Raw genomic sequence first — 23,408 nt, forward strand, 5'->3', positions numbered from 1 at the left:
GTTCTTAGCTTTGTCTACAGTCCATGTAACCGGTGCTCCAGACGGCTCGAGAAGGTCGGATGTTGGGTCCACTGGTTTGACATGTGTGTAGTGGATCCACGAAGTGATGCCTTCTACTTTGAGAGCGGTGGGAGTAGTCAGGAGTACTTGCAGTGGTCCTTTCCACCTGGGTTGAAGAGTTTCTTGCCGGTGGCGCTTGACTAGGACCCAGTCTCCCGGCTGGAACGGATGAGGCATCGGCGGAGGTCCTGCCTCGTACAGTTCTCGTAGTCTGGGCCAAATTTCCTGGTGAATTTTCTGTAAGGCTTGTAAGGAGAACAGGAGCTCAGAGACATTTTCAGTTTCAGGTTTGAGTAAGTCATCTTTTAGACTGGGGACCAGGGGTGGGGGTCTGCCATACATGATTTCATATGGTGTGAGGCCTAGTCTGTAAGGGGTATTTCGGGCCCGGAACAGAGCGTAGGGGAGAAGTACTACCCAATTAGCGCCAGTCTCCATGGTCAATTTAGTTAAGGTCTCCTTCAGAGTCCGATTCATCCTTTCTACCTGTCCTGAGCTTTGGGGCCTATAAGCACAATGTAATTTCCAATTTGCCCCCAGAATGGAAGCCAAATCCTGACTTACCTTAGCAACGAAGGCTGGTCCATTGTCTGACCCTATTTGGATGGGAAAGCCATACCTGGGGAGGATTTCTTCCAAAATTTTCTTTGCTACAACCTGAGCAGTTTCTCTCTTAGTTGGGAACGCTTCTGTCCATCCTGAAAAAGTATCTACAAAGACAAGTAAGTACTGATACCCATATTTTCCAGGCTTTATCTCAGTAAAGTCTATTTCCCAATAGATACCAGGCCTAGTTCCTCTACACCTAATTCCTGCGGTGGTCTGGGTTTGGGGGCAAGCGTTGTTTAGTTGGCAGGCTTTGCAATTTGTTGTGACATCGCTGGCCAGTTCAGCTATGCGCCTGATTCTAAACGGCGTGCCTGATTAAGTCCATCATTCGCCGGGCACCCAGGTGGGTTGTCCGGTGGATGTGTTCCAACACCTGCCGTCCTAATTTTTCTGGTAGGATGGTTTGGTCATTTATATCAGTCCACCACCCATTTTTAACCTGTTTTAGGGGAAGCGTGTTCATCCATTCGCGATCCTGTTCGGTATAGTCGGGAAAACATGGCAAATTTCGCGGGCCAGTATCGGGGAGCTGGAGCGCGAGGAGCTGACTGGGAGCTTTTGCTATGCTCCTTGCGGTTTGGTCGGCTAAGAAGTTGCCTCGAGCAATTGGCGTAGTTGGTTTCTGATGCCCAGGGCAATGTACGATAGCCAATTTCTTTGGTTTCCACAAAGCAGTTAATAGAGCTAGGATCTCTTGCTTGTTTTTTATTTCTTTGCCTTCGGCTGTTAATAGTCCCCTTTCTCTGTAGATGGCCCCACGTATGTGCGCAGTAGCGAAAGCATAGCGGCTATCCGTGTATACTGTTAGTTTTTTCTCTGCCCCTAGGGTGAGGGCCTGTGTAAGGGCTATCAGTTCGGCTCTTTGGGCCGATGTCCCTGGAGGCAAGGGTTCCGCCCAGATTACCTCAGTCTCTGACGTTACAGCCGCTCCTGCATACTGCTGGCCTTGGTGGACATAGCTGCTGCCATCAGTGAACCAGGTGAGTTCTGTGTCGGGGAGCGGACGATCTTGCAGGTCCTCCCGCACCCCATGAACCTGAGCCAGTATCTCAGTGCACTCATGGGACGGGGCGTCCAAGTCTGGATTTGGCAGCAGTGAAGCAGGGTTTAAAGAGGTTGGGGGCAGAAAAGTTATTCTGAGGGGGTTTAACAGCAGTCCTTGATAGTGGGTGAGCCGGGCGTTACTCATCCATCGGTCTGGCGGCTGCCAGAGGACGCCTTCAATGGCATGCGGGGTTATAACGCGCAACTTTTGCCCCATGATAAGTTTATCAGCGTCTTGGACCATTAGGGCGGTCGCCGCGATTATCCGGAGGCAGGGTGGCCAGCCAGCAGCCACTGAATCTAATTTTTTTGACAAATAGGCAACTGGCCTCTGCCAGGGGCCTAGGTACTGTGTTAACACGGCTTTTGCAACACCCTTACTTTCATCCACGTATAAGTGGAAGGGCTTGGAGACATCAGGGAGCCCCAGCGCGGGAGCTGATAACAAGGCAGTTTTGATTTGCTGAAAGGCCAGCTCAGCCTCTTCCGTCCAATTGAAGGGCTGCCGTTCCTTTGTTGCCTGGTATAGGGGCTTGGCTAACTCAGCAAATCCGGGTATCCATAACCTACAGAACCCTGCCGACCCCAGGAATTCTCTCACTTGCCGTGTTGACTGGGGTCTAGGGATGCGTAGGACTGTTTCCTTTCGGGCTTTGGTTAGCCAGCGTTGCCCCCCTTTTAATAGGTACCCCAGATAAGTTACCTCCGACTTGCAGATCTGAGCCTTTGTTGCTGAGGCTCGGTAGCCTAGCTCCCCCAGAGTCTTCAGGAGGTCCTCAGTCCCTTGAACACAAGTTTCCGGGGACCTGGCCGCTATTAAGAGATCATCAACATATTGCAAAAGAGTTATTTCAGGGTGTTGCCCCTGGTACTCACCCAGATCTTCATGAAGGGCTTCATCGAACAGGGTTGGCGAGTTCTTGAACCCTTGTGGCAGTCTGGTCCATGTTAGCTGACCGTTGATGCCCCTCTCAGGATCCGTCCATTGAAATGCAAAGAGTTCTTGACTTTTGGGAGCCAGAGGAAGGCTGAAGAAAGCGTCTTTTAGATCAAGAACGGTATACCACTGTTTTTTGGGATGTAAGGCACTCAGAAGGGTGTATGGATTGGGCACAGTGGGATGTATGTCCATGACCCTTTTATTAACTTCTCTTAAATCCTGTACTGGCCTGTAGTCCGTACTGTTGGGTTTACGAACAGGTAACAGTGGAGTATTCCAGGATGAGTGGCAAGCCCGTAGGACTCCCTGGTCTAGGAGTCGGCGGATATGGGGCATAATTCCTTCTCTTGCCTCCAGGGGCATAGGATATTGCCGAACCTGAACCGGGTCCGTCCCTGGCTTAACTTCCACAAATATGGCAGGTCGATGTTTAGCTAGCCCCAAGCCCCCAGTTTCTGCCCATGCTTCAGGGAAACGCTGGAGCCAAGAGTCAATTCCCTGATCGGGGGGCTTTTGCTCTTGATGGAGTCGGTACTCATCTTCTAAGGTGACAGTCAGGATAGATATTGGCCTGTTTTGGGAATCAGTTATCTTGGGCCCTTCTGGCTCAAAGTGGATTTGGGTCCCCATCTTTGTTAGCAAGTCCCTCCCTAGTAGAGGGCAGGGGCTCTCTGGGATGACTAGGAAGGAATGGGAGACTTTTCCCGTTCCTAAGTCTACAGTCCTCTGGGTTGTCCAGGGGTATTTTTTGATGCCTGTGGCACCATGCACCCAGGATGTTTTCTTAGACATTTTTCCAATTGGTTTGGTTAGGACTGAGCGTTCCACCCCAGTATCGACCAAGAAGCGAACTGGGGACCCCTCCACTTGCAAAGTTGCCCTGGGTTCGGGGAGGGGGTCCGAACCCCGTCCTCCCTAGTCAGAGTCCTGGGTAACGAGTATGGAGGTAGGGTTAGCTGGTCTCCGTTTCTTTGGGCAGTCTTTAATCCAGTGGCCACGTTCCTTGCAATAAGCACACTGATCTTTTTCTAATCCTTGCCTAGGGCCTTGCTTTTTCTGCTTTCTGTTTTGGCCATTTCCTGCCTGGGGGAAAGCTGCTACTAAGACTTTGGTCATTTCTTTGGTTGCCTTGAACTGTTTTTCTTCTGGAGTATCCCTATTATTATAAACTCGCTGGGCCATCTGAAGGAGGTCCTGAATCTGCTTTCCCTCTAAACCTTCTAATTTCTGGAGTTTTCTTTTAATATCTGGTGTTGCCTGGTTTACAAAGGACATTACTACCGCTGCCTGATTTTCTGGTGCTTCCGGGTCCATAGGGGTAAACTGTCTGAAGGCTTCCATTAATCTCTCTAAATACACAGGGGGGCTTTCTGTCTTACCTTGTAACACAGAATATACTTTAGCCAAATTGGTGGGCTTGCGAGCTACAGCCCGGAGACCCGCCATTAGAGTCTGGCGATAAATGAGCAGTCGTCCCCTACCTTCTGCCGTGTTGTAGTCCCATCTGGGCCGGGTCAAAGGGAAAGCCGCATTAATGAGGTCAGGATTTGCAGTTGGCTGGCCGTCATCTCCTGGAACCAGTTTTCTGGCCTCAACTTGGATTCTTTCCCGCTCCTCCGTTGTGAACAGGATTCGGAGGAGCTGTTGACAGTCATCCCAGGTCGGCTGGTGAGTAAACATGACACTGTCTAACAACGAGGTTAGATCTTTGGGATTATCTGAGAACCGAGCATTTTGGGACTTCCAATTGTATAAATCACTGGTGGAAAAAGGCCAATACATGAGACGGGAGAGCCCGGTATCATCGAGCGATCCTATTTCTCTGAGAGGCAGGGCTACAGTGGAGTCAGGGAGTCGGGAAGCTTGGTCCCGCTGTACGCGGCCTCGTGTTCGGCCGGCCGGCCCCCCCAGGTTACTTTTGCTCTCGGCTGCTTCCGCTTCTCGGTTTCCCTCTACGGAAGCACCACTCTGGGGGACTGGGTCCTGCGGGATAAGGTGCGGATATGGTGGGGGAAATGTGGGTTCTAATGTTAGGGGGTCCTGGCTGTCCGGCAGCACAGGGGCCGAGGGAGCAGATGGAGTCTTTTGTCTTGTAGGTCGCGTTACTAGGACTTTGCAGGGCTCAGGGATGAATGGAGTTATCCAGGGTGCTGGGTTTTCCACAAGATCCTGCCACACTAGAATATAAGGAATTTGATCAGGATGTCCTGACTGCCCTGGCAGGAAAATCTTAGTTTTTACCTTAGTAATAATAGAGAGACAGAAAGTTTCTTCGGAGGGCCACCCTACGCTGAAAGAGGGCCACTCCGAACGGCAGAAAGTAACTAGCTTTCCCTTCTTTAGTTCTACGCTTAAGTTACACCCCCGAGCCTTCACAACCTTAAAATTGGTAACAAGGAGTGAGAGCGGCGTGCTCTGGTTGTTGCCCATCTTTGGACTGCTCCTACAAAGAGAAGGTGGGACGAAAATGAGTGTGAAGCAGAGGGGAGTATCCGACAGGTCCAGTCCTGGAAGGGGAAGAAAAGGTTTTATGTTTCGTTTTGGGCTTACACTTAACACTTAACAATAATGGACAGACAGTAATAACGATGAGCATTCGCGAGCGCGTGTCGGACTTCCGACCTGAGTCAGACGGGGCAACCAAGGATGGAGGCCCCCAGATGGGCACTGGGGAACGTCTCCCACCAGTCCCGAGTGGCTGTCTTCTAGCGCGTCCGCCAAGACCGTGCCACTTACAGAACAGACCAATACAGATTACAGATTATGGATTTTGCGAAATTTCAGGGAGACAGACAGAGACAAAGACAGAGACAGTGACAAAGCCGGCTTACCTACAGATTAAGATCCGTTGACTTGGGGGTCTGGTGGGCTTGGGGGAAATCCCGGACGAGCCCCCATTTGTTATGCCCAGACTGTTTATTCCCCGAAGAAGACCGCCAGAGTCCAGAGTCAAAGCTAAGCAGCAAGGATCTTTATTACAGGTTCGAACCTGGAACTCTCCCTCGCTCGTGAAACGAGATGGGCAGGAGAGCTCCCCCACTCAGCTCCGAACAATGTTATATAGTCTAAGAAAAGTGGGCATAGAGTTATTATACAAATCAGATATATGATTGGCTAGTGTTTGAACAAGGCGATTTGGCTAACTATGATTGGTTCCTGCCATTTCTGATATTTTGGTTCAAACTTTGAGGTGGGAGAGTAGGTTTATGGCAGCAAGAGTTTATCTTACTTAAACATGTCTGTGACCTTGCCTCAGAACTTACAAAATCTCTGGTATGTGCAAAACAAAATCTCTGGTACGTGCAGAAAACCAGGTACTCACAGAACTTACGAAATCTCTGGTATGTGCAAAGATTAGAGAGCAGAACAAGGGTGTAGCGGGTGGGGGGCGGGTACACATCTATCTTTGTGTCCTTTCACTCCAATACCATCACAGGCCTTGATATAATCAACTAAATGTGCTTTCCGTCTGATAGGTCGCAGAGCAGCCTGGCAATTGGGATTGGCATTGTTGAAAGCTAATAACTGCAACGCTATATCCTGAGCAGCCGAATCTGCAATCATCTTTTTAAGAGACTCCTGTAGCCAAGCTATAAAATCAACATATGGTTCTCTGGGTCCCTGTTTTATAGCACTAAAGGAAGGGTATTGTTCCCCACCTGAAGTGATTTTTTCCCAAGTTCTAATGCACACTCTTCTAAGCTGTTCTATGGCATCATCCTGCATGACCAGTTGTGCATCTAAACCAGCCCAGCTGCCAACCCCCAAAAGTTGGTCTACAGTTATATTAATTTGAGGTTGGCCCTGGGCATTGCAGGCAGCCTGAATGGAAGCTTCATCTGCCCACCAAGTTTTAAATTGTAAGAACTGAGTAGGAGTTAGACAAGCTCAAGTAAGAGTGTCCCAGTCAGTAGGAATCATCCAGCTGGAAACAGTAATATTCTTTAACTGTCCCATTACAAAAGGAGAACCTGGTCCATACTGACTTATTGCTTATTTTAATTCTTTGAGTAATTTAAAAGGAAAAGGCTTAAAAGTAGCTATAATATTTCCCTCTTGATCTGGGGGGTGTATTCTAACAGGGAACTGCCAAGCCTCTAAATCACCCTCTAGTCTAGCTTGCTGAATTCCTGCCTGAATAGAACTAAGAGCCATTGCTCAAGGCGCTGCTCGAACAGTCACTGGGGCAACTACTTTTCACACAGTGTCTTCTGGAAGAGAAAGATCTCGGGAGTGATTTTCTTCAAACTAATAATGAGGGGGTGTAGAAGTGTAGGGATGAACCTCTCCTTCCTATGCCACTTTAGCTTTAGCTGGCAAATAAATGTACTCTGTAACCTCTTCAGTTACTTCGTTATACTCTTGTTCCTCCTCGTCATTAGTGTGAAAACGTTCCAAGGAGGAACGAACCAGACCCCATGCCTATCCCATTGTTACCCTGATGTTCTGAGCTCCCCTTCTTACTCACCACAGCGATTGCTTTAAGAGTACTTGGGTGTCCTCCAGCTAGTTTTCCATTCCAATCATCACTCTGGTGACCCTTTGACCTGGATTTGAGCCCCCATGAATGGACACCACTTACTGAGACCAGCTTGGTCGCGGAGACCCTAACCCAGCAGCGATAGAGGAATTAAGGACACACTCACAGAAATATAGAGATGTGAAGTGGGAAATCAGGGATCTTACAGCCTTCAGAGCTGAGAGCCCCAAACAGAGATTTACTCACATATTTATTAACAGCAAACCAGTCATTAGCATTGTTTCTATAGATATTAAATTAACTAAAAGTATCCCTTATGAGAAAGGAAGGGATGGGCCAAATTAAATGAATAGGTTGGGCTAGTTAACTGCAGCAGGAACATGCCCTTAAGACATAAATCGTTCATGCTATTGTCTGTGTCTTAAGAATGCCTTTAAGCAGTTTTCTGCCCTGTGGGGGCCAGGTGTTCCTTGCCCTCAATCCCTTAAACCCACAACCTTCCAGCTTGGGTGTTAGGGCCATTATGAACATGTCACAGTGCTGTAGAGATTTTGTTTATGGCCAGTCTTGGGGCCAGTTTATGGCCAGATTTTGGGGGGCTTGCTCCCAACAGCTTTTATTAAACCATTTTCAGTTCTCTGTTCAGTGCATATTTTCTTTCTCTAGCCTCTGGCCATTTGCATCTTGTTCTTTATATTTGAATTGTTCTTCTCCCTCCCTTTCTCCTTATTGATGATAATTCCTTATTCTTTAGGTTTTGGCATAAAAGTTATTTCTACCAGTAAAAATTCCATCATTCTTTAAGTTAGTGGCCCCTTCAAGTTTCCCACCACCATGTCAAATTATGTGCCAAATTACAATTGCCTGTTTATTGGTGGCATAACCCTCGATTCTGTAAGCTCCATTAAAGGAACGATTATTTGTATATAGTTTACAGTTGTGTCACTAGTACCTAACTCATAGTAGGCTTAACAAATGTTGACACTTGGCATATTCCATATCGTTATTTCAAAATAGCAGATCAAATGGTACCTTGTTTTCCTAACCATGCTGTTTAACAGTTCATCCTTGCTTTCCCTTCCTTGCTTTACTTTTTACAGAAGTATCACTATCACCACATATACATATATGTATTTTTAAATTTACTAATTGATTGCTTGATTATCTCTCTGCCCCTCTCTAAATGTAGAGATTATACTCTAGACTAGGCATAGATTAGAACTGAAGGATCTACTTATATTTTTGCATGTCTGATAATTGGAATAATTTTACACAAACTAGCTTCAGCTTTATAGGTTGGTGTCTTTCATAGGACATTTCATATCACTATACCATCTCTAACCCTACACTTTAGTGTCATAATGCTAAGTGAAGTGGCATGATGAGTGATGGTAGCGTTTGTGGATACCATTCCTGCAATGGGATAGCCAGCAATAACTCACTCATACGTAGACATGGCTGTGAAGCTTATACATATATCCCATGAAAACTAAACAAAATTTACCTCTGAATTTTTTTCTTAACCTTATTCTCTTAAACAGTCCATGACCACTCCAGTGTCACCTGACATCACAGGAAATATGATGGGTAAGTTATAATAGAAAGAGAAAGTCTCCTTAACTAATTGTGGTTACAAATTTTTACTTTTTCAAATTTTACAAAACTTATAACCACATGAATACATTGCTGGGGGTCTTAGAAGGGTGTGTTAAAGTGAGGATTTTTGAAGCTTAGTTTCATTCATTTTAAGGTACATCTCTGGCTGAAGGCAAAGCTTCCCTAGCTAATGTGGGGATGTGGGTGAGATTGGGGTCTGGGGCCAGGCCTAGAGAAATTGACTAATTTTTATATTCTCATTCCTGGGAAAACCCTAAGAAACATCTGAGCTATCTGTGAGCACATATGAAAACAACTACCCAATATCATCTTACTTTAGAGTATCCTTTCTTTTGATATATAACTTAAGAACTAAATTTGCAATAAGGAGCATTCACTTTTCAAATATGGAGAGGAAGCACAATTCCTTTTTGTAGAAAAGCTCTTTCATGTTTTTAAGACTAGTTCTGTCATTTATTATGAAAAGAATAATTCAAACCTCTGACTTGCAAAATCATATCCAAACAAAGCAGTAAAGACTTTTTTTGTTATTATTATTATACTTTGTGTTCTAGGGTACATGTGTACAATGTGCAGGTTTGTTACATATGTATACATGTGTCATGTTGGTGTGCTGCACCCATTAACTTGTCATTTACATTAGGTATATCTCCTAATGCTATCCCTCTCCCCTCCCCCACCTCACAACAGTCCCCGGTGCGTTCCCCTTCCTGTGTCCAAGTGTTCTCATTGTTCATTTCCCACCTATGAGTGAGAACATGTGGTGTTTGGTTTTCTGTTCTTGCAATAGTTTGCTGAGAATGATGGTTTCCAGCAGCATCCATGTCCCTACAAAGGACACAAACTCATCTTTTTTTTTTATGGCTGCATAGTATTCCATGGTGTATATGTGCCACATTTTCTTAATCCAGTCTGTCATTGATGGACATTTGGGTTGGTTCCAAGTCTTTGCTATTGTGAATAGTGCCGCCATAAGCATACTTGTGCATGTGCCTTTATAGCAGCATGATTTATAATCCTTTCGGTATATCCCCAGTAATGGGATGGCTGGGTCAAATCGTATTTCTAGTTCTAGATCCTTGAGGAACCACACTGTCTTCCACAATGGTTGAACTAGTTTACAGTCCCACTAACAGTGTAAAAGTGTTCATATTTCTCCACATCCTCTCTAGCATCTGTTGTTTCCTGACTTTTTAATTGCCATTCTAACTGGTGTGAGATGGTATCTCATTGTGGTTTTGATTTGCATTTCCCTGATGGCTAGTGATGATGAGCATTTTTTCATGTGTCTGTTGGCTACATAAATGTCTTCTTCTGAGAAGTGTCTGTTCATATGCTTTACCCACTTTTTGATGGGGTTGTTTGTTTTTTTCTTGTAAATTTGTTTGAGTCCTTTGTAGGTTCTGGATATTAGCCCTTTGTCAGATGAGTAGATTGCAAAAATGTTCTCCCATTCTGTAGGTTGCCTGTTCACTCTGATGGTATTTTCTTTTGCTGTGAGGAAGCTTTTTAGTTTAATTAGATCCCATTTGTCAATTTTGGCTTTTGTTGCCATTGCTTTTGGTGTTTTAGACAAGAAGTCCTTGCCCATGCCTATTTCCTGAATGGTATTGCCTAGGTTTTCTTCTACGGTTTTTATAGTTTTAGGTCTAACATTTAAGTCTCTAATCCATCTTGAATTAATTTTTGTATAAAGAGTAAGGAAGGGATCCAATTTCAGCTTTCTACTTATGGCTAGCCAGTTTTCCCAGCACCATTTATTAAACAGGGAATGCTTTCCCCATTTCTTGTTTTTGTCAGGTTTTTCAAAGATCAGATGGTTGTAGATGCGTGGTATTACCTCTGAGGGCTCTGTTCTGTTCCATTGGTCTATATCTCTGTTTTGGTACCAATACCATGCTGTTTTGGTTACTGTAGCTTTGTAGTATAGTTTGAAGTCAGGTAGCATGATGCCTCCAGCTTTGTTCTTTTGACTTAGGATTGTCTTGGCAATGAGGGGTCTTTTTTGGTTCCATATGAACTTTAAAGTAATTTTTCCAATTCTGTGAAGAAAGTAATTGGTAGCTTAATGGGGATGGCATTGAATCTATAAATTACCTTGGACAGTATGGCCATTTTCATGATATGGATTCTTCCTATCCATGAGCATGGAATGATCTTCCATTTGGTTGTGTCCTCTTTTATTTCACTGAGCAGTGGTTTGTGGTTCTCCTTGAAGAAGTCCTTCATATCCCTTGTAAGTTGGATTCCTAGGTATTTTATTCTCTTTGAACCTATTGTGAATGGGAGTTCATTTATGATTTGGCTCTCTGTCTGTTTTTGGTGTATAAGAATGATTGTGATTTTTGCACATCAATTTTGTATCCAGAGACTTTGCTGAAGTTGCTTATCAGCTTGACAAAATTTTGGGCTGAGACAATGGGGTTTTCTAAATATACAATCATGACATCTGCAAACAGAGACAATTTAACTTCTTATTTTCCTAATTGAATAGCCTTTATTTTTTTCTCTTGCCTGATTGCCCTGGCCAGAACTTCCAACACTATGTTGAATAGGAGTGGTGAGAGAGGGCATCCCTGTCTTGTGCCAGTTTTCAAGGGGAATGCTTCAAAATTTTGTCCATTCAGTATGATATTGGCTGTGGGTTTGTCATAAATAGCTCTTATTATTTTGACATATGTTCCATCAGTACCAAATTTGTTGAGAATTTTTAGCATGAAGGGCTGTTGAATTTTGTCAAAGGCCTTTTCTGCATCTATTGAGATAATCATGTGGTTTTTGTCTTTGATTCTGTTTATATGCTGGATTATATTTATTGATTTGCATATGCTGAACTTGCCTTGCACTCCAGGGATGAAGCCCACTTGATCAAGGTGGATAAGCTTTTTGATATGCTGCTGGATTCAGTTTGCCAGTATTTTATTGAAGATTATTGCATCAATGTTCATCAGGGATATTGGTCTAAAATTCTCTTTTTTTGTTGTATCTCTGCCAGACTTTGGTATCAGGATGATGTTGGCCTCGTAAAATGAGTTAGGGAGATTCCCTCTTTTTCTGTTGGTTGGAATAGTTTCAGAAGGAATGGTACCAGCTCCTCCTTGTACCTCTGGTAGAATTCATCTGTAAATCCATCTGGTCCTGGACTTTTTTGGTTGGTAGGCTGTTAATTATTGCCTCAATTTCAGATCCTGCTATTGGTCTATTCAGGGATTCAACTTCTTCCTGGTTTAGTCTTAGGAGAGTGCATGTGTCCAGGAAATTATCCATTTCTTCTAGATTTTCTAGTTTATTTGCATAGAGGTGTTTATAGTATTCTCTGATGGCAGTTTGTATTTCTGTGGGGTCAGTGGTGATATCCCCTTTATCATTTTTTTATTGTGTCTGTTTGATTCTTCTCTCTTTTCTTCTTTATTAGTCTTGCTAGCGGGTAAAGATCCTCTTTTGAAAGGGAAATGATTAATCCAGTACAGAGTACAGCTGTGAAGGCAGTGAGTGGTAGGTGAGTCAAGCCATGATTACAGGTGTATTACCCCTGGCTGCTGAGCCATCAAACCAAAGATTAGGTTGCACAATATAAATGGCTGCCCATATGAACACAAATTTGGTCATCGGTGCATGAAAACTTCCAGTTGTATCCAAGAAATATTATCCAAGAAGGGATGATTTCATGACTCTCCATGCATGCTGTAGGCTCCTTAGCATGGAAGCTCTTTTCAGACTCAGTGTTATGCAGCCTTTTGCTATAACCTCATAGGCATGCAGAGAAAGGATTTAGAATGCAGCCATCATTCAAGAATGAAGGTACTTTTGTAACCAGACTGTGGCAGGTGGTATGTAGTTTAATCCATGGAATGGAAGTCCCCACTTTTCTTTCCCCTAAATGGAATCTATAGTCTAATATTTGTCAAGGTTCATATAGATAATGACAAAACACAAATACATGGTTAATTTATAGACCGAAAAACGGTGAACGTTCTCCTTAGTACCAGGATATAGGAAACCCAATAATGTAATTCCAAGAACTTAGCAATTTAGATGGTCTTCTGAGGATTAAACTAGCTAATCTAAACACAATAGATATAATCATCTGTAAGAGCAAATATGTGGCCAAGAGTAAGAGAACAACTAAAACACCAATAAAGGTGAACTGAACACAGTAATTTGCAGAAGAAGAGACTGCAATGGGATTGCAATTGAGAGGAAGAAACCTCCAATGTTTTCATGTTCAGTATGGAGGAAGGCTGTAGGGAGAACATGAGACAGTGATGAATCTCAAATACACAAATGTAGGATAGTCAAAAGAGCCAATGGTGATAGTGCCCACCTTTCACCTTTGGATTTTAAACCATCTCAAATTAAGTTTTGTGTGTAGTGTGAGATTGGGCTGTGGTTCTCTATTCTGAAAGTTGCTACTATAAATCTTCCAAATATGTACTTTAAAAAAAAATTTTGGTTCGTCTATGTTCTGTGCATTCTTACTCACATTTTTAGAATCAACTTGTCAATTTTATGAACAAATCATTCTAGGGATTTTGACTGTAATTATCTTGAAACTGTATTTGTGGAAATTAACATTAAAAAATTTTGAGTTTCCTATTGCATGAACATAGTATATTTCCCCATTTCTTTAGGTCTTCTTTAATTCCTTTGTGTAGCTTCAATACAGAGGTGTTATACACTTTTAAAAATTAAATGTGTCCCTAAGTAGTTCATGTTTTGAGATGCTATTGTAAATAAGATTTTCAAAGATAACATTTTTATTTTTCAATTGTTCATTGCTAATTTGTGGAAATGCAATTAAGTTTCATTTATTGACTTTTTTGTCCTAGATTCTTAATAACTGATCTGTTAGTTTTAATACCTGTTTTTTGTTTTGTTTTTGTTTTTTGTTTTTGCAGATTCATTAGTAGTGTCTCAGTAAATGGTTATGCTGTCTTTGCATAAAGAAAGTTTTAATTTCTTTTTTTCAAGGCTGTATGCCTTTTTTTCTTCCCTATTCTTTATTGTGTTGATTTTTCTTCCCTATTCTTTATGCAATACAATGTTGAATGAGGAGAAAGTGAGTATCTTTACCTTGTTACTGATCTTAGGGTGAAGGCAATCAATCTTTTGTCATTAAAAATGATGTTGAGTTGTTTTTTGGTAGATGCCCTTTTTCAAGTGAGGGAGTTTCCTGCTTCTCCTAGTTTCCTAACAGTTTTTACTATGAAGAATTGTTGGATTTCTCAAATGCTCTTTCTGCATCTATTAGGTGACCATATGTGTTTTCTCATATATTGTGTTCATGTGATGAATTAAATTGATTGGACCTGGGGTCTGTCATTTGTGTGTGTGTGTGGGGGGGTGTGTGTTTGAATACAAATTTACAAATTCAATTACTTTAAAAATAAGGTTTTATTTCAGTCTTTTATTTCTATTTTTCTTAGTTTTTATAATTTGTGTCTTTCAAGGAATTTGTGTATTTTGCTTAAGTCATTAAATTTATTTGTATCCTCTCTGTTCCTGATCATTCTAGCTAGAACTTTATCAATTTTATTAGTCTTTGTAAATTCTATTTTATTGATTTTCTGTATTGTTTGATTATTGCCTATTTATTCAACTTGTACTCTAATCTTTATATTTCCATACTTCTACTTATTTTAAATTTCTTTTTCTAGCTTTTTAAGGTGAATTCTTATAATATTATTTTGAGATTCTTCTTCTTACTAAGATCTAAAGACTACTTTATCTGTATCTCATACATATTTATAATATATGTTTTATTATTTAGCTCAAAACATTGAAAAATTTAGTTTTTCTTGACCTATTAATTATTAAGAAGTAGGTTGCTAATTTTTCAATATTTGTATATTTTCTATATATCTGTATATTTTCCAATTTAGTTTCATTTTCAATAGAAAATATTAGTTGTATAATTTTATTTTACTTTTGTTGTTCAATTAACTATGTTTTATTTTTTTAAAAAATTATTTTTAATTTTCGTGGGTACATAGTAGGTGTCTACATTCAGAGGGTACATGAAATGTTTTGATACAGGCATGCAATGTAAAATAATCACATCATGGTAAATGGAGTATCCTTTGCCTTGAGCATTCATCCTTTGTGTTACAAACAATCCAATTACATTCTTTTAGTTATTTTTAAATGTACAATTAATTTACTAGTGACTGTAGTCACCTTGTTTTGCTACCAAATAGTAGGCCTTATTCATTCTCTTTTTTTGAACTTTTAACCATCCCCACCTCTTCCCCAGCCTCCTACTACCCTTCACAGCTGCTTGTAACCATCATTTTACTCTTAATGTCCATGAGTTCAATTGTTTCAGTTTTAGATCTCACAAATAAATGAGAACATGCAATGTTTATCTTTATGCCCCTCACTTATTTCACTTAATATAATGATCTCCAGTTCCATCCATGTTGTTGAAAATAACAATCTCCTTCATTTTGATAGTTGTATAGTACTCAATTGTATGTAAGAACCACATTTTCTCTACCCATTCATCTGTTGTTGGACATTTAGATTGCTTCCAACTCTTGACTATTGTGAACAGTGCTGCAACAAACATGGAAGTGCAGATGTCTCTTCAATAGACTGATTTTCTTTCTTTGGGGGTTATACCCAGCAGTGGGATTGCTGGATTGTATGCTGGTTCTATTTTTAGATTTTTGGGGAAACTTCAAACTGTTCTCCATAGTGGGTATGCTAATGTTCATTGTCACCAGTGCACGAGGGTTTCTTCTTCTCCACATGCTCACCAGCGTTTATTATTGCCTGTCTTTTGGATATAGCCCATTTTAACTGAGGTGAGATGATATCTCATTGTAGTTTTGATTTGTATTTATCTGACGACCAATGATGTTGAGCACCGTTTCATATACCTGTTTCCCATTTGTGTGTCTTCTTTTGAGAAATGTCTATTCAAATCTTTTGCCCATTTTTAAACTGGAAGAATAGAATTTTTTCCTATAAAGTTGTTTGAGCTTCTTATATATTCTGGTTATTAATCCTTTGTCAGGTGGGTATTTTGCAAGTATTTTCTTCCATTCAGTGGGTTGTCTCTTCACTTTGTTGATTGTATTCTTTGCTGTATAGAAGCTTTTTAACGTGATGTGATCCCATTTGTCCATTTTCATTTTAGTTGTCTATGCTTATGGGGTATTGCTCAAGAAATTTTTGTCCAGACTAATGTCCTGGAGATTTTCCCCAATGTTTTTGTTAAGTAGTCTAATAGTTTGTGGTCTTAGGTTTAAGTCTTTAGTCTATTTTGATGTGATTTTTGTACATGGCAAGAGATGGGGCCTAGTTTCATTCTTCTGCATGTGGATATCCAGTTTTCTCATTACCAGTTACTGAAGAGACTCTCTTTTTCCCAGTGGATGTGCTTGGCACCTTTGTAAAAAATGAGTTGAGGTAGCTGTGTGGGTTTGTTTCTCAGATTTCTAATCTGTTCCATTGGTCTATGTGTCTGTTTTTGTGCCAGTAAAGGTACTGCTTTGTTTACTATAGTTCTGTAGTATAATTTGAAGTCAGGTAATGTGATTCCTCCAGTTTTGTTATTTTTGCTTAGGATAGCTTTGGCTATTCTGGGTCTTTTGTGGTTCCAAATGAATTTCAGGATTTTTTTTTCCGAATTCTATGAAGAATGTCGATGGTATTTTTACAGGGATTGAATTGAATCTGTATATTGCTTAGAGGAATATGGATATTTTAACAATATTATTATTTTCAGTCCATGAACATGGAAGATTTTACTAGCTTTTTGTGTCCTCTTCAATTTCTTTCATCAGTGTTTTATGGTTATAATTATAGAGCTTTTTCACTTCTTTTATTAATAATAGGCATTTAACTTTATTTGAGGCTAGTATTAATCCATTTTCTCATTGCTATAAAGAAGTACCTGAGACTGGGTAACTTATGAAGAAAAAATATTTAATTGACTCACAGTTTTGCATGGCTGGGGGGCCTCAGGAAACTTACAATCATGGCAGAAGGGGAAGAGAAAGCAAGACACATCTTACATGATGGCAGGAGGGGTGGGAACTACCATACGCTTTTAAACCATCAGATCTCATGAGAACTCACTCTATACCACCAGATCAGCCTGAAGGAAACTGCCTCCCATAATACAATCACCTCCCACCAGGTCCCTCCCTTGACATATGGAGATTAAAATTTGAGAGAGATTTGGGTGGGAACACATAGTTAAACCATATCAAGGCTTTTATAAATTGGATTTTTTTTTAATTTCTTTTTTCAGAATGTTCACTGTTGGCACGTAGAAATGCTGCTGATATTTGCAGGTTGATTTTTTATCCTGCAAGTTTACAGAATTTGTTTATCAGTTCTAATATTTTTTCGTGGAATCTTTGTTTTTCAAATATAATATTATATCTTCTGCAAACAAGGATAATTTGACTTCTTTCATTCCAAATCGTATGTCCTTTAATTATTTTCTCTTGTGTGATAGCTCTAGCTAGGGCTTCCAGTACTATGTTGAAAAACAGTGGTTAAAGTTGGCATCCTTGTCATATTCCAGATGATTAAAGTGTGCAGCCTTGTGATGTTCCAGATCTTAGGGGAAAGACTTTCAGGTTTTCCCCATTTGGTATACTAGCTGTTAGTCTGTCATATATGGCTTTCATTATATTGAGCTTTATTCCTTCTAGCCAGTCTTTTGAGGTTTTTTTTTTTTTTTTTTTTTTTTTTAATCATGATGGGCTGTTGAATTTTATCAAATGCTTTTTCAGCATCAATTTAAATGATCACATGATTTTTAGTCTTCATTCCGTTGATATGTATTACACTGATTGATATGCCTATGTTGAACCATCCTTGCATCTCTGGGATAAATCCCACTTGGTCATGGTAAATAATCTTACTAATGTATTATTAAATTTGGTTTGCTAGTATTTTGTTGAGGATTTTTGCATCAATATTCATCAGAGATATTGGGTTTTTTTAATGTATCTTTGTCTAGTTTGGGTATCAGGGTAATACTAGCCTCATGGAATGAGTTTAGAAGAAATCCCTTCTTCTTTGTTTTTTTGGAATAGTTTGAGTAGGCTTGGCATTAGTTCTTCAGATGCTTGGTAGACTTCAGCAGTGAAGCCATTGGGTCACAGGTTTTCCATTGCTGGGAAACTTTTTATTATGGCTTTGATCTTGCTACTTGTTATTGGTCTGTTCAGGTTTTAGATTTCTTCCTGGTTCAATTTTAGTAGGTTGTTTGAGTCTATGCATTTGTCCATTTCTTCTAGATTTTCCGAATTATTGGTGTATACTTGTTCATGGTAGCCACTAATGTTCTTTTGAATATCTGGAGTATCGGTTATAATATCTTTTCTTTCATTTCTGATTTTATTTGAATCTCTTCTCTTTATTTCTTACTGTAGCTAAAGGATTGTCAATTTTATCGTTTCCAAAAGAACCCATTTTTTATTTCAATGGTATTTTGTATTGTTTTCTTCTTTTCAATTTCATTTATTCCTGCTCTGATCTTTATTGTTTCTTTTCCAATTTTGGGTTTGGTTTGCTTTTGCTTTTTTGGTTCTTTAAGAGGCATCATTAGATTATTTGAAGTTTTTTCTTTTTGTAGTTGTAGGTGCTTATAGTTATAAACTGCTCTCTCACTACTGCTTTTGCTGTATCCCCTAGATTTGGTATGTTGTGTTTCCATTATCATTTGCTTCAAGGAAGTTTTCAATTTCCATCCCAGTTTCTTTATCAGCCAAATGGTCATTCGGGAACATCATGTTTAATTTCCATGTATTCGTATAATTTCCAAAATTCCTCTTGTTACTAATTTCTACTTTTATTCCATTGTGGTCAGAGAAAATACTTCATATTATTTCAATTTTTAAAAATCTCTTAAGGTATGTTTTGTGACCTGACATATGGTTTGTCCTGAGATTGAGGCATCTTTTGAGGGGAATGTGTATTCTGTAGCTGATGGTTGAAATATTCTGTAAATATCTATTAGATCCATCTTGTCTACAGGACAGATTAAATGTGTTGTTTCTTTGTTGGTTTTCTGTCTGAAAAATTTATCCAATGCTGAAAGTTGGGGGTGTTGAAGTCTCCAGCTATTATTGTACTGGAACCTATCTCTCTCCTTTAACTCTAATATTTGCCCTATATATCTGTGTGCTCCAGAGTTGGGTGCATACATAATTAAAATAGTTATATGCACTTGCTGAATTGACTTGTTTATCATTATATAGTGACTTTCTTTGTCTCTTTTTTTTCTTTATTTTTATTATTATTTTTTTATACTTTAAGTTCTAGGGTACATGGCACAATGTGCAGGTTTCTTACATAGGCATACATGTGCCATGTTGGTTTGCTGCACATATTAACTCATCATTTACACTGGATATTTCTCCTAATGCTATCCCTCCCCCAACCTCCAACCCCATGACAGACCCCAGTGTGTGACGTTCTCTGCCCTGTGTCCAAGTGTTCTCATTGTTCAATTTCCACCTATGAGTGAGAACATACAGTGTGTGGTTTTCTGTCCTTGTGACAGTTTGCTCAGAATGATGGTTTCCAGCTTCATCCATGTCCCTGCAAAGGACATGAACTCATCCTTTTTTGTGGCTGCATAGTATTCCATGGTGGATATGTGCCACATTTTCTTAATCCAGTCTATCACTGATGGACATTTGGGTTAGTTCCAAGTCTTTGCTATTGGGGGTTAGTGCTGCAATAAACATACATGTGAATGTGTCTTTATAGTAGAATGATTTATAATCATTTGGGTATAAACCCAGTAATGGGATGGCTGGGTCAAATGGTATTTCTAGTTCTAGATTCTTGAGGAATTGCCACACTGTCTTCCACAATGGTTGAACTAATTTACACTCCCACCAACAGTGTAAAAGTGTTCCTATTTCTCCACATCCTCTGCAGCATCTGTTGTTTCCTGACTTTTTAATGATTGTTATTCTAACTGGCATGAGATGGTATCTCATTGTGGTTTTGATTTGCATTTCTCTGATGACCAGTAATGATGAGCATTTTTTCATAAGTTTGTTGGCTGCATAAATATTTTCTTTTGATAAATGTCTGTTTATATCCTTCACCCATTTTTTGATGGGGTTATTTGTTTTTTCTTGTAAATTTGTTTAAGTTCTTTGTAGATTCTGGATGTTAGCCCTTTGTCAGATAGGTAGATTGCAAAAATTTTCTCCCATTCTGTAGGTTGCCTGTTCACTCTGATGGTAGTTTCTTTTGCTGTACAGAAGCTCTTTAGTTTAATTAGATCCCATTTGTCTATTTTAGCTTTTGTTGCTATTGCTTTTGGTGTTTTAGTCATGAAGTCTTTGCCAATGCCTATGTCCTGGATGGTGTTGCCTAGGTTTTCTTCTAGGGTTTTTATGATGTCAGGTCTAACATTTAAGTCTTTAATCCATCTTGAATTTGTTTTTGTATAAGATGTTAGGGGCCAGGTGTGGTGGCTCACGCCTGTAATCGCAGCACTTTGGGAGGCTGAGACAGGCGGATCACAAGGTCAGGAGATTGAGACCATCCTGGCTAACATGGTGAAACTCCATCTCTACTAAAAATACAAAAAAATTAGCTGGGCAAGGTAGCCGGCGCCTGTAGTCCCAGCTACTTGGGAGGCTGAGGCAGGAGAATGGCGTGAACCCAGGAGGCGGAGCTTGCAGTGAGCTGAGATCGCGCCACTGCACTCCAGCCTGGGTGACAGAGCAAAGACTCCATCTCAAAAAAAAAAAAAAAAAAAAAAAAAAAAAGATGTAAGGAAGGGATCCAGTTTCAGTTTTCTACATATGGCTAGCCAGTTTACCCAGCACCATTTATTAGATAGGGAATCCTTTCCCCATTTCTTGTTTTTGTCAGGTTTGTCAAAGATCAGATGGCGGTAGATATGTGGTGTTATTTCTGAGGTTTCTATTCTTTTCCATTGGTCTATATATCTGTTTGGTACCAGTACCATGCTGTTTTGGTTACTGTAGTCTTGTAGTATAGTTTGAAGTCAGGTAGTGTGATGCGTCCAGCTTTGTTCTTTTTGCTTAGGATAGTCTTGGCAATACAGGCTCTTTTTTCATTTCATATGAACTTTAAAGTAGTTTTTTCCAATTCTGTGAAGAAAGATATTGGTAGCTTAGTGGGGATGGCATTGAATCTATAAATTACCTTGGGCAGTATGGCCATTTTCACGATATTGATTCTTTCTATCCATAAGCATGGAATGTTCTTCCATTTATTTGTGTCCTCTTTTATTTCATTGAGCAGTGGTTTGTATTTCTCCTTGAAGAGGTCCTTTGCATCCCTTGTAAATCAGATTCCTAGGTATTTTATCCTCTTTGTAGTAATTGTGAATGGGAGTTCACTCATGATTTGGCTCTCTATTTGTCTGTTATTGGTATATAGGAATGACTGTGATTTTTGCACCTTGATTTTGTATCCTGAGACTTTGCTGAAGTTGCTTATCAGCTTAAGGAGATTTTGGGCTGAGATGATGGGGTTTTCTAAATATACAATCATGTCATTTGCCAACAGGGGCAATTTGACTCCCTCTTTTCCTAACTGATTATCCTTTATTTCTTTCTCTTGCCTGATTGCCCTGGCCAGATCTTCCAACACTATGTTGAATAGGAGTGGTGAGAGAGGGCATCTTTGCCTTGTGCTGGTTTTCAAAGGGAATGCTTCCAGTTTTTGCTCATTCAATATGATATTGGCTGTGGGTTTGTCATAAATAGCTCTTATTACTTTGAGATACATTCCATCTATACCGAGCTTATTGAGAGTTTTTAGCATGAAGGGCTGTTGAGTTTTGTCAAAGGCCTTTTCTGCATCTATTGAGATATTCATGTGGTTTTTGTCTTTGGTTCTGTTTATGTGATCTATTACATTTATTCATTTGCATATGTTGCACCAGTTTTGCATCCCAGGGATGAAGCCAACTTGATCATGGTGGATAAGCTTTTTGATGTGCTGCTGGATTTGGTTTGCCAGTATTTTATTGAGGATTTTTGCATCAATGTTCATCAGGAGTATTGGTCTAAAATTCTCAATTCTCTGTTTGCTTTGTGTTTGCCAGGCTTTGGTATCAGGATGATGCTAGCCTCATAAAATGAGTTAGGGTGGAGTCCCTCTTTTTCTGTTGATTGGAATAGTTCCAGAAGGAATAATGGCTACTCCTGTTTGTACCTCTGGTAGAATTTGGCTGTGATTCCATCTGCTCCTGGACTTTTTTCGGTTCGTAGACTATTAATTATTGCCTCAGTTTCAGAGCCGTTATTGGTCTATTCAGATATTCCACTTCTTTCTGGTTTAGTCTTGGGAGGCTGTATGTGCCCAGGAACTCATCCATTTTTTCTAGATTTTCTAGTTTATTTGTGTAGAAGTGTTTATAGTATTCTCTGATGGTAGTATTTCTGTGGGATCGATGGTGATATCCCCTTTATTTTTTATTGCATCCATTTGATTCTTCTCTCTTTTCTTCTTTATTTGTTTTGCTAGCAATCTACCAATTTTGTTTATCTTTTCAAGAATCCAGCTCCTGGATTCATCAAATTTTTTTTTAATGGTTTTTGTGTCTCCATCACCTTCAGTTCTGCTCTGATCTTAATTATTTATTGCCTTCTGCTAGCTTTTGAATTTGTTTGCTCTTGCTTCTCTAGTTCTTTTAATTGTGATGTTAGGGTGTTGATTTTAGATCTTTCCTACTTTCTCTTGTGGGCATTTAGTGCTATAAATTTCTCTCTACATACTGCTTTAAATGTGTCCCAGAGATTCTGGTATGTTATATCTGTGTTCTCACTGGTTTCAAAAAACATCTTTGTTTCTGTCTTCATTTCATTTTTTACCTAGTAGTCATTCAGGAGCAGTTTGTTCATGTAGTTTCAAGTAGTTGTGTGGTTTCAATCCTCATTCCAGAGTTCTAATTTGATTGCACTGTGGTCTGATAGACAGTTTTTTGTGATTTCTCTTCTTTTGCATTTGCTGAGGAGTACTTTACTTTCAAGTATGTTGTCAGTTTTGGAATAAGTGTGATGTGGTGCTGAGAACAATGTATTTTCTGTTGATTTGGGGTAGAAAGTTCTGTACATGTTGATTAGTTCTGCTTGGTGCAGAGCTGAGTTCAAGTACTGGATATTCTTGTTAACTTTCTGTCTCATTGATCTGTCTAATATTGGTAATGGGGTTTTAAAATCTCCCACTATTGTTGTGTGGGAGTCTAAGTCTCTTTGTGGTCTCTAAGGACTTGCCTTATGCATCTCGGTGCTCCTGTCTTTGATGCATATATGTTTAAGATAGTTAGCTCTTCTTGTTGAATTGATCCCTTACCATTATGTAATGGCCTTCTTGGTCTCTTTTGATCTTTGTTGGTTTACAGTCTGTTTTATCAGAGACTACAATTGCAACCCCTGCTTCTTTTTGCTTTCCATTTGCTTGGTAGATATTCCTCCATCCCTTTATTTAGAGCCTATGTGTGTCTTTGTACATAAGATTGGTCTCCTGAGTACATACAGCACACTGATGGGTCTTGACTCTATCCAATTTTCTAGTCTGTGTCTTTTAATTGTGGCATTTTGCCCATTTACATTTAAGGTTAGCATTGTTATGTGTGATTTTGATCCTGTCATTATGATGTTAGCTGATTATTTTTCCCATTAGTTGATGCAGTTT

The 23,408-nt window shown here is 40.0% G+C and overlaps 1 protein-coding gene across 1 annotated transcript in view; it reads right to left on the reverse strand.

Annotated features, from left to right (window-relative positions):
* Positions 1-967: 967 nt before the first annotated feature.
* The window catches only part of LOC141410262 (uncharacterized), a 30,212-nt gene continuing 7,771 nt past the window's right edge, over positions 968-23,408 (reverse strand). The window contains exons 2-3 of the mRNA XM_074039141.1: positions 4,135-4,697; positions 968-2,526 (exon numbers count right to left, since the gene is read on the reverse strand). Of these exons, the coding sequence (XP_073895242.1) occupies positions 968-2,526; positions 4,135-4,697 (2,122 nt within the window). The remainder of the gene's footprint in view (positions 2,527-4,134; positions 4,698-23,408) is intronic.

The sequence above is a fragment of the Macaca fascicularis genome, chromosome 5 (genome assembly GCF_037993035.2).
Source record: "Macaca fascicularis isolate 582-1 chromosome 5, T2T-MFA8v1.1".
Classification (NCBI taxonomy): Eukaryota; Metazoa; Chordata; class Mammalia; order Primates; family Cercopithecidae; genus Macaca; species Macaca fascicularis.